Source organism: Nilaparvata lugens, chromosome 5 (genome assembly GCF_014356525.2).
Source record: "Nilaparvata lugens isolate BPH chromosome 5, ASM1435652v1, whole genome shotgun sequence".
NCBI lineage: Eukaryota > Metazoa > Arthropoda > Insecta > Hemiptera > Delphacidae > Nilaparvata > Nilaparvata lugens.
Window position 1 is genome coordinate 40,373,336 of NC_052508.1, and position 12,036 is coordinate 40,385,371.

At 34.3% G+C, this 12,036-nt stretch overlaps 1 protein-coding gene across 1 annotated transcript in view; it reads right to left on the reverse strand.

The window, feature by feature from the left end:
- The window catches only part of LOC111053741 (ATP-binding cassette sub-family G member 4), a 46,383-nt gene that overhangs the window by 9,057 nt on the left and 25,290 nt on the right, over window positions 1–12,036 (reverse strand). Inside the window, exons 2-8 of the mRNA XM_039429485.1 lie at window positions 10,514–10,653; window positions 10,004–10,121; window positions 9,196–9,385; window positions 7,187–7,333; window positions 6,221–6,311; window positions 5,615–5,742; window positions 1,503–1,671 (exon numbers count right to left, since the gene is read on the reverse strand). Of these exons, the coding sequence (XP_039285419.1) occupies window positions 1,503–1,671; window positions 5,615–5,742; window positions 6,221–6,311; window positions 7,187–7,333; window positions 9,196–9,385; window positions 10,004–10,121; window positions 10,514–10,640 (970 nt within the window). The 5' untranslated portion in view covers window positions 10,641–10,653. The remainder of the gene's footprint in view (window positions 1–1,502; window positions 1,672–5,614; window positions 5,743–6,220; window positions 6,312–7,186; window positions 7,334–9,195; window positions 9,386–10,003; window positions 10,122–10,513; window positions 10,654–12,036) is intronic.

The following is a 12,036-nucleotide window of genomic DNA, read 5'->3' on the forward strand; positions in this document are numbered from 1 at the left end:
CAGAGGGATTTTGAATTATACATCTAAATAGTAACAATCGGAAGATATTGTTGATCAAAAACTATAATTCATCAAAATTGATTTTTCCTTCAAATTTCACTCTTTTGAAAAATCATATCTCAGTACTCATTGAGGGTGGAGAGTTCCGAATGATCTTATTTTATTCAGAATCTCATATTCTAGAAAAAAGGCAAGAGCAAAATTTTCTGTCTGATTTCGAGATTTGGCATAAATAGCTAAAAACTGGAAAATGAGCCGAAAATACGAGGTTTTTGGGCCAACATAGCACAAGAAAATTTTGCATGAAGAAATTTGTTCTTGACTTCTCTCATGTACCCAAATAATATATTGAAAAATCAGAACTACAATATAAATTTCCTGCAATAATGTATATAGGTAGTGACTGGACTTCATACCTACCTACCTCATGCACGATAAGGAGATAACAAAGTCCATTCCTCAAGGAACGGGTGGACGGTGGACCCCATCAGTTTCCAAGGAAAAAGACTCATGTCAGTTGATAGAGCTGATAAATAACTATACAGGGTATGAATTTGAAATAAATCAGTCAAGTCATTTTTGAGAAAATCATGAAGAACATGGTTATTTAGTAAGTATCCGCCATTTTTCTCAAGGATATTATGGAGCTCCTGCAATTTTCTGAGAAATGAGACTCATGTTAGTTGATAGGGCTTATAAATAGCTATCCATGGTATGAATTTGAAGAAAATCGTTGGAGCCGTTTTCGAGAAAACCGTGAAAAACATGTTTTTTTAGTAATCATCCGCCATTTTTCTCAAGAATATTACGGAGCTCCTGCAATTTTCTCAGAAATGAGAACATGTCAGGTGATAGGGCTTATAAATAGCTATCCATGGTATGAATTTGGAGGAAATCATTAGAGCCGTTTTCGAGAAAATCGTGAAAAACATGGTTTTTTAGTAATTATCCGCCATTTTCTCAAGAATATTACGGAACTCCTGCAATTTCCTCAGAGATGAGACTCATGTCAGTTGATAGGGCTTATAAGTAGCTATCCATATAGTATAAATTTGAAGAAAATCGTTAGAGCCGTTTTCGAGAAAACCGTGAAAAACATGGTTTTTTAGTAATTATCAGCCATTTTTTCCGCCATCTTGAATTGAATTTCTTATTGTCGGGTCCTCATGGTATAAGGACCTTAAGTTTAAAATTTCAAGTCAATCGGTTAATTAGGAATGGAGTTATCGTGTTCACAGACTCATTTTTTTGAACTCAGGGGACCTTGAAACGTATAGAAAACTAAAAATTGGGGTACCATAATTTTTTTTGGAAAGCAATACTTTCCTTACCTATGTTAGTAGGGCAAGGAAAGTAAAAAAGGTACCGTATGCATGCATTTATTCACAAACTTCTCACATGGAACTTCTCACAAAAAAAAAATGAATCTTTGTGATAAATTTGTGAGGAACCATCACAGGAACTATATTAGCAGTTAAAGTTTTCCCCATTTTCATACTCACATGTCAAAATAGTGAGGACTTTGGTTGTCATTGTGTGGTGTATGAGGATTGAGAAAAGCAAATTAAAGTTATCCAAAACTCTCTCCCCTTTATTGCCAGTTTGAAAAAACAGCGCTCCCAACATCATCCCAGTCAGTACGTTCACCATGAACCGCATGTGAGTTAGAGTCTGAAAACGATGAAAATAAGATGTTACTATAACATTGGACTACAGGTTCATCCACAATCTATAGAAAATAGAGATTTCAATCAAAATTTACACTTCTAGCGAGTTGGGTTTAAAGCCTGTTGATTGTAACCTACTAACTGAATGAAAAAACCAGTTTGAAACTCATTCTCCATCCCTCAAGAATAATAATATTATGTAATAGTGCTGTTGAAATTTTTCTCATGATGAAATTTTTACATCCTCCACACATCAAGAATTGTCAGCTATGCTAGATGCTAGTATATCCTACTATCAGGACATTGTGCTACTTGTAAGATTTAGAAATGAATCTATTTCAATGGAATATTATCACATCTATAATAATATTAGAGGTAGCTCTGATAGGCCGCTTTGTCCCGGCAGGAGGATATCTTTCAAATAATAACTTACATTACCCTAGGATGTGCGCCTCCACGTTGGTGCGACTGAATAACTCAATCCGATATGAAAGATAGGATTGTAGTGAACTGAAACGGAACAAAACAAACGGTCAACGGCTCTGAAGGCGTAGGTAGATAACACTTCCAAGCGGCGGAAGAGGCGGATGAACCTGGGGGAGTTAACCCTATGAGAACAAATCCTGCAGGCTTGGAAGCAGCAAGATGGCGTCCCCATCATCAAGCTAGCCCAGCGCAGCGTTCGTACCGCGGCCTGGGGACATCTCTATTACTGACAAGCGTCAAAATAAAGCCTCGGATCAGGACTGGAATAATCGGATTGTTAACGGAAAACCAAAAAAATATAGGAAATGGATAACGGATACTGTAAAGATTGCCACTTGGAATGTTAGGGGTTTAACAAATAAAGAAATAGAACTGGCTCGCTTGATAAAGGAGAATAATATAAAAATAGCCGCCATCACAGAAACAAAAAAGAAGTTGACAGGTAGCTGCTATAGAGAGGATTATGTCATGCTATATAGCGGGGTTGACATGAACCAAAGAGCCAGTAAGGGAGTAGCCATTTTCATCGATAAATCCTTGGAATCTAAAATGAGAGACTATTCTTTCATAAATGCAAGATTAATGACTGTGAGAATAAGGCATGAAAGAGGAAACTTCACAATCATAGCAGGTTATGCACCGGAGGAGTCGAATAATGCAGAGAAAAAGAAGGAATCGGAAAACTTCTACAAACAATTGCAGAAAGTAGTTGACAATATAAATGCAAACGATGACATTATCTTGCTTGGTGACTTGAATGGAAGAATTGGGAAGCATCCAGTGCAAAAATGCATAGGTACTTTTGGTGAGGAAACTCTCAACAACAATGGAGAGCGATTGAGAAATTTTGTTACCTTCAATCAGCTGAAAGTCACCAATACCTTTTTCCGCAGAAAGGATATACATAAGTTCACATGGAGTGCAAAAAGTAGCAGGTCAATCATAGACTATGTCATTGTTAATCAAAGGTTGGCAGCTCAAGTCAGAGACGTTAGAGTTTTGAGAGGACAAGATCTCTACACAGACCATTATCTACTCATAGCCAAAATAGATCTGTATAAACGATGGAAAAAGAAGTAGGGCTGTTTTCAGAACCAGAACTTGAAGGACGAAACATTCAAGGTATCTCTATTGAGCGATGAAAGCATACAGGATCTCTACCAACGTCATCTGATGAGCCGGCTAGCAACAATACCAACCACAGAGAATATAGAAATGGAATGGAAGAATATATCAACAGCTATAAAATTGAGTGCCGCAGAAGCTCTAGGTACAAAGAAACGAATCTACAGGAAGAGGGGATCAAGAATATGGAACGAGGAAACTGAAAAAGTTGTAAAAGGAAAACAACGATTATATAAGATATATTTGAGTAATCCTTCTGATGGAAATAAAATATTGTATAATAGAGCCAGGAACGTTGCAAAACAAGTAATAAGAACGGCACAGCAGGAATCATGGGAAAGATATATTAGTACTGTGGAAGAAGATATACATGGCAGACAGGAACTGGCCTATAAGTTCATGAGGATGATGCAGAAATCGAATAGAGAGCTAGTAAATATAAGTTGTGTGGTGGAGAGTGAATGGATTGACCATTACAAAAAGTTATGGTTTGATGACACTGCAGGACGGGAACAAACTATTCCTTCAGATTGTATTTTTTGTCATGTAGACCAACTTGACATGACAGAGCTGCAAGATGCCCTCAAGGCATCTAAAAACCGGAAAGCTGCAGGCATCAATGGGATAAATATGGAGCTTTTAAAATATGGAGGATTGATGCTCCACTTCCGCCTCTTGCATTTATTCAATACCTGCTGGAAAACCCATGCAGTACCACAAGAATGGATGGTGTCAAAAGTAGTCTCTATTTTTAAGAAAGGAGATAGATCAAACCTAGGAAATTACAGAGGAATAAGTCTGTTAGATACAACATACAAATTATATGCTTCACTCCTTGCTAAGAGATTGCAAAGTATAACAGAATCTTTGTTACAGGAGAATCAGATGGGTTTCAGAAAAGGAAGATCTTGTATTGATGCGGTGTTCACATTGAAGATGATAATTGAGAAGCGCAGAGAGCATAATTGTGAAACCCACATGGCTTTTGTAGACTGGGAGAAAGCATTTGATAATGTTGATAGAGAGCTACTCTGGAACATCATGATGACAAATGGATACCCCAAACATTTAATCAGTAGCATAAAAGCATTATATCACAATACTTCCATAAGAATAACATTGGAAAATGGGGAATTGTCCAGAGAAATACTGACAAATAAAGGAGTAAAACAGGGATGCACAATTTCACCTGCCCTCTTCAATATTTATGTTGATGAGCTTATGCATGTGTGGCAGCAATGCGTTGACAAGGGTAATTCTCTTACTCGCACTTATATGAACCATTTAATGTTTGCGGACGACACAGTAATCATACAGGAATCTGAGGACAAGCTACAAATTGCAATGCATAACCTCAACATAATAAGCGAACTTTTTAAAATGAAAATTTCGGCAATCAAAACGAAAGTCATGGCTTTTATTGGCAAATGGCCGATACGATCAAAAATAGTATTAGGAGACAGGATTCTGGAGCAGATTTCAAATTTAAAATATTCAGGCTGCGACATCACATATGATTACGACCAGGTTGTCCAAAAAAAGATATCAAAATTCAACCTGGTATGCGGAGCAATCACTCGATCCCTTAAAGGTAGAGCCCGGAAGAACACCTTGATCAAATTTTATAGAACCATGGCGATACCCACTTTGACTTACGGAAGTGAAGCATGGGTGCTGACAAGGAAGCTTGAATCAAGAATACAGTCAGCAGAGATGCGTTTCCTTAGACAAGTCAAAGGATGCACAAGAGAGGATCGGATTCGGAATGAAAATATAAGAAGAGAATGTGATGTCCAACCAGTGTTGATTTTCATAAAAACATATAGAAATAAGTGGTCAGATCATGTCCTTTGAATGCCTGAAGACCGTTTCCCATTGAATGCCCTACTCCACAAGCCAATAGGCAGAAGAAGTATTGGTAGACCGAGAAAGAGATGGACGCCGGAACATAACTTAAAAAGCCTAATCCATGACGATGATGATGATGATGTAGCTCTGATATCACACCTGTCATTGCCTGGTATTAAATAGGGCAATAAAACTGAATATTACTAATATTTAACTGACAAATATTGTGATGAATGTGTGTGTATTTTGTGAGAAAGATTATCGTCATGTGTGATTTCTGGAAACTACTATTTGAAATAGTACTTCATTTATTCTTCCATCGATTATATTTGGTAGAAATGTGGAAGTAGGAGTATTTTTCTACTCATAGTTATTGGTAGGTCTACTTATATTTGCGATGAACGATCACTTTTTCTGAACCAAGCTATAATCTGATACATACGTTTGTAACTAATGTGAGAAGGAATTTTCATGGAAAATAATATTACCTGATCTCTTTTCATTTTGATGAATCCTCTTCTCAAAAGGACACTGATTTGATTCCATTGAGATGTGACCTGAAGTGAGCCTCCACATTTTTTCATAATGGGTAGACATGACATAGAAGTGACATCAGCTGAAAAAAATTATGCAAAAAATGTTATCAATGAGATACTAATTATTGATGATTCCATACAAAATTGGAACCCTAGTATTACATACAGTTAGAATGATACGTTGATGTACTATACAATCGTATCTGTATAACAAACGGTTCTGTATAACAAAAGTGAGAGACATGTAATATCTTCAACTAATATTTATTTGGTTATGTTGATGATGAATTTGAAAAGCCTATTCGGGTTGATTGATATTAATTGGAGGAATGAATCATCAGCATCCATTGAAATGGCATTGATAAACTATTTTTTATCATATAGGCTACCAAAAATTAGAAGGACCTTATAGCTGTACTTCCTTATAAAAAAATCTTGAAATTTCAAGCAGAAATGTGTCAATTCAACTTATTATATTAAAATACAGGCAACAAGTTATTTAAATAGAATGAATAGCATTATTCATTTTGTGAATATCTATTATTCACCTGACCTCACCTGCAGCATTATTGTTGTATTTCAATACTTCTCCATTCGTGAACCATTTATAGCATTTGCCGTTCTGTGTTCCATCCACTAGGTAATAAAATTGTACATTCATTCATTAATAATATCACAATATTGGAATAATGAACAGGCACAAGCCCAACACTTCTTTTTTCCAAGTAAGTTGCAAACCGCCAGATGAGTATTAATGAAGTAAATAATTGAATTAAGTTGAGAAGGGATTATTCCAAGCAAGGAATTTCTTATGCAACTCTAATGGAATATTGAATAATATTACCTATGCGAAATGCAAAATTTCTCCTATTCTTATGTTCTACGAATATTTTGGATCTTTCTCACTGTACAATAGAGGATAAAAATGTGATTCAAAATCATTTTCCATCCACACGATCATAAAATGTGAGGAAAGTTTTACTCTCATGAATTTGAAGTTCAAATTCCATTGTGATCTATGTTTACACTGGTTTACAATAAGAATCCTTTGGATGAAAAGAAAAAATGACACAATCATTAGCCTACTTGGTTCTTTTTCTGATTCTTATCGGAATTTCTCTGTGTAGTTTGTAGAGATATAATAAACTTAAGATTTTGAAACTCATATTACGGTATTTGTGGAGTGCGTTACTATGAACGAATTATTAATATTCAAGGATTCACAACTCGGATACTCGGAATATTACAACTCGAATATATTATTCAAATTTAGTTTTATCGTATCAATATATGAGCTTATCAATATCCAGTATGAGCTTATTAAAATTATTACAGTACGAGCATGAAAAACAATATTATTAATGTGATCTAATAGCCTTCAAAATCATTCGTGATTTTATTCTATCAGAATGGAATTATTTCCTCATTCTATGGAAAATACTAATCAGACTATCATCACTCTATTACAAAAAAAAAAATATTATTAAATTCTAAATGGTGAATAAATCAAAGTTTCCCAACTCACGTAGTTGGCTCATCCAGAAACATTACCAATGGATTGTTCACTAGTTCTAATGCGATTGAAAGTCTTTTTTTCTGTCCTCCAGAAAGTTGTCCGGCTCTGGTCTTTTTAGAGCCTGAGAGTTTCAAGGTCTCTAAAATCTCGTCTATCTGGAATCACAGTAAATAAAAAATGACTAATTTCAGTAGTTTTACTGATATTCAATTTCTATTTCGTTTTATTCTTCTTCAATCTATGCTTTAGAGGCTATTTCTAATACTGTACGTCATGGATATTTTGTAGATGAATCCAATTTTTTCTATGTAATCCAATTAATGTTCTGGATAAAATTGTATGTATATTTTCGAATATCCAGAATAATAGAAAATAATTTACTGAGTCTTAGGTATGTGAATAAATTAGATAGGAATAACTACCGGTTTTGTCAGAATTCACGTAATGTGAAATCATTTGAAGTAGGGAATAATGCTCATGAGACATGATTGAAAAGCTATCAAGGATTAGAGAATGTTATGTTGTAATAATAAAAATCATGATAAAGTTCATATTGATATAATTTTTCCTTATAATATTATCAACTTATTCATTGTAGTTGTGACAATGTGGTAACTTGTAGAAAGTTTCAAGTATAAAATTCCATAGAGTGATATAATACCCATAATGGTTCTTTGATTAGACAATAATGGACGTAATTGAAGAACTAGCAAAGCAACTTCAGACAAAGAAAAAAATGCTGCATCACCTTGAAATAAGTCATTATTCAAATGAGTATTTGACACGTCTTGAGTTTTTTTTCAGAACAAACTGTCTTATGACAACGCATTTTTTCAAAAGAGTATTGTAAATACCTATTCGAAACTAGTGAGATTGAATTATGCAAATATGAAACAGCAATAGTTCATAGGGATTTGTTCAAGCTCAGTATTGAATTCTCAACAGTGAAGCCTGGTTGTAATTAAGTTATCTATCTGATACTGCAGCATACAATTCACAGTCTAAAGTATACCTACTCAAGTTAACTTGGAAATTAATATTTGATAAACTGTTTGGCTACATATAGAAAAGTTTTTTTTACACATTCCAAGGCCAAGTTATGTGATAAAAGAATAAAACTACTGGAGTCAACATAATTTATGAAGTCTGATAAGGTCATGGACGATACCTCTCTTATTGACAACACTCTTGGAACGTTGAAATGTTTTTTTTTCTGATGATCTGCAATTGTGAGGTCCATGTTATAATGGCATTGAAGAAAAATAGGATAACAGCGTTGCGGATTTTCGGCCTTGTCACTGCCTTCTATTGAGGATAGCTCATACTAGTATATTTGTAATATTTAACTGTTGTAATATTCAATTTGATGTGATGATATTCAACTGATAATAGATTATTCCTGTTTAAAATAATAAATTATATTTTATTCGTCAAGAGAATATATTTTTTATCTATTGAATAATACATTTTAGTTGAGATGAAATATTTTTTTAATCAATTATATTTCTACATTGTTGAAAAACTGGCAACTTTGCGGAGGTAGCAGAGGATTGCGCTATTCGCTTTGTCGCTAGATAAGGACAGCAACACCAATGTTAATCAAATACTGCCGTAATATCGTGGACCCCACGTATCCATAGACTGATGGGTAAAACTCATTAAAGCATTTATGTGAAAAATCTATTAGCAGCGGTAAATTTTAACTTAATTTTTTCCACTTTATTGATTCTATAGGACGTACTTTTGAACTATTCTTCAGAGCATTCTTAGAGAAGCTTGTTCTAACTCCAATCAGAACAATTCTATCAGATGATCCAGCAATTCCGGTTGGTTATGGCTTCTCTGATTGGCAATTAGAGAAAAGGCAACCAGAACGTGCTTGCAATAGTTAGTTCTTGAGAATAGTTTATAAAGATGACCTCCAAGTGTTTTAAACATTCAATGCCATAGAGAAACTGCAGTATTCATAACAATATTAAATTACAAAATAGAAAATTTATTCTATGATAATACTCACAATAGCTGTTTTCTCTTTTGTGGGGACACTTGAAGGCAATTTGAGATCAGCAGCTGCCCACATGTTCTCATCAACAGTCAGCAAAGGTTGCAGTCGATCGTCCTGCTGTATATAACATGACAGTCTTCGAAATTCATCCAGATCTCGGAATCGATCATTCACGTAGACAGATCCCGCCACACCAGATATCCTGGAAAATCAAGAAGAGAATCTAGGAAAATTGAAAAACCATAAAAGAATAAACTGAGAGCATTTATTTAAAGCTTCTTGGACTTCTTATGGTCAATCGTCAATAATGAGTTGAGAAGAATGTGGTTTACTGCGTGTCTCAGAGTTCAGACTGGGTTAATTCATTCAATTATCAATTCAATTCTCAAATGAACGTGATGATCTTCGGTAATGGAGTGACAAGTGCCTGATTGGTACTTTTCTCTTGAATACAAGAGAATATGTACTATTATTATTATTCAACTAATAGGTACTACTCTCTTAGATATTGAAAAGCACCTGATAGGATCACCGCCTCTCCCAGAAGTAAATGTTCATCTCTCCTCTCATGTACTAATCATTATCACTCTCATTATTCACGTTCCAATTGATAATTAACCACATGTAAAAAATTCTCAAAATTTTACTTGGATTATTACATACAATGATTTCCTGGAGTTTAGCATATAGTAGGCCTACCTACTTGACCATTTTCCAACAAGTATAGGTAGAGACATATCAAGCTCAAGTTACAATTATTTCATTTATCAAATTGCAACAGGCTACCGTAAGTTTTTATATTTATATTGATATTGTTTACCTGTATCCTGATAGGAGATCCAGTAGGGATGATTTTCCTGCTCCTGAAGGTCCCATAATAGCAATTATTTGACCTGATTCAAATCTGCCTCCAATGTTGTGTAGTATAGTTTTTGAGCCTAGAAATAATATTGAAGGTGTTTGATAGAATTTAATAGGATGAATGAAGCAGAGAAAATAATAACAATGGAATGATTGATAATCAATAAACGAATGATAATATTATTTGTCCATTAATAATAATTATCAAATGACTGAAAATTATTGGTGTGGATAGTTTCAACTGTCACAAAAAATAATGAACACTTTTCTTAATTGCATTGCTATGTAGAAAGGTTGCATGAATTTGTAGGAGAAGCACACTTATGCTCCTTTATATCTTTCGGTTCCTTTTTGTACTGTGTATTTGGTGATGAGAATACATTAGCAGTGCAGCTGCTCATTATTTGTTTGTTCAGATGATAAAATTATGATTGAAATATGATTATTAATTTGTAATCCACCTGCTCACCTTTTTGGAAACCCTGTGAAACAGAGTAGGTGAGATTGTCGAAGCTGAGTTCGACTGGCTCCCTAGCTGCATGCCTCGAGAAATAGGTTCCCGCTGAGGTTGACCTCAGCTCTGTTTCCAGTTCCATATTGATGCCTCACCTGCAACAATAATAAACAATGAAATTGATGAATATCACGAATTTTAAATATACTCATAGATACTCATAATTGTGAAAAATAGAATGGGAACAAATATTATAATTCAGATTCATTCATTTACATAGATTACAACAATATACTGGCTTCCACACTATTCATATAGTTACCAATAATGGAGTATAATGTAGCTCTCAGAAGCAGCTATATATTAGTAACTCATACTTGAGAACTCCTCTCTCACACACTCAAACCTTATAAAAAATAAATTTATTTATTAACGACATGTTTCGGCTATATGATGCCATTATCAAATGATGGGAAAATAACTCAAACCTTACTTCAGTAAATTTTTTAAAGTATTGTAGGGAAATGATAAAACGCTTCGAAGATGAAGAATAACTATGCAGGAGATGCAATTAGAATAACAATGATATTGTATTGATATTGAACATTAGTTTTGAACAATAGGAATGATTAGATTGTTATCAGCGGAATTTAAACAGATAACCATCGCTTCTTGGAGAAGAATATGTTATGAAAGATCCCTCTCCACTCAACCACTCAACCGAAAAAGAGGGAGGAAGGGAGATTTTGGAGAGAGATAGAGAGATTGAAGAAGTTAGGGAAAAAGAATGAGAAAGAGAGATTTGGAATAGGTTGGAAAATATAATTATAGACTAGCTCATTATAATGATTTGAGAAGTATTGTTCATTGGTAGCCTAAAACATAATATATGATATTATATGAATTGAAAGGAATTGTCTATTGGTAGAGTTATTGGATGATCAAAGGAAATTGATAGAATATTATTGCTTGATTTGTTGGCAAGAAAATCAAGAACATTTCATAGCTCCGTGAACTTGTAGTGCACAAGTCCAAAAAAATTGACAATAAACTATGAATTTTGTGTCGGCAGAGTACCCCAAAAATTCTGTACAAGCACCGTTTTTTTTTAAACGGTGCTTGTACAAAATTAAAATTTTGGATATTCTGGCGACACAAAATTCGTAGTCTATTGTCAATTTTTTTCGGACTTGTGCACTACAAGTTCACGAAGCCACATTTCAAAATAATATTCTATCTGGAATTTTACTAGAATATAAGAACATCCTTCTATTCCTTTCTGGGTTCTTCATCAACTATTAACATAGGATAAGCAACATTCCTTTATTCTACGACAGACATTTTTTACAACCTCCGATCTCATATAATCGGGAAGGATGGGAGGAGGTAAATGACCCTCTAGTGCTCAGTAACTGTTCATTTCGAATAATGGCTTCAATATTGCATTAATATATTGTTTCAAATGACACTCAATAAGTGATATTGAATGAATTCTGTTTAAATAGAATGCTAATTCATGAGAGCAGGGTTAGTAGCTA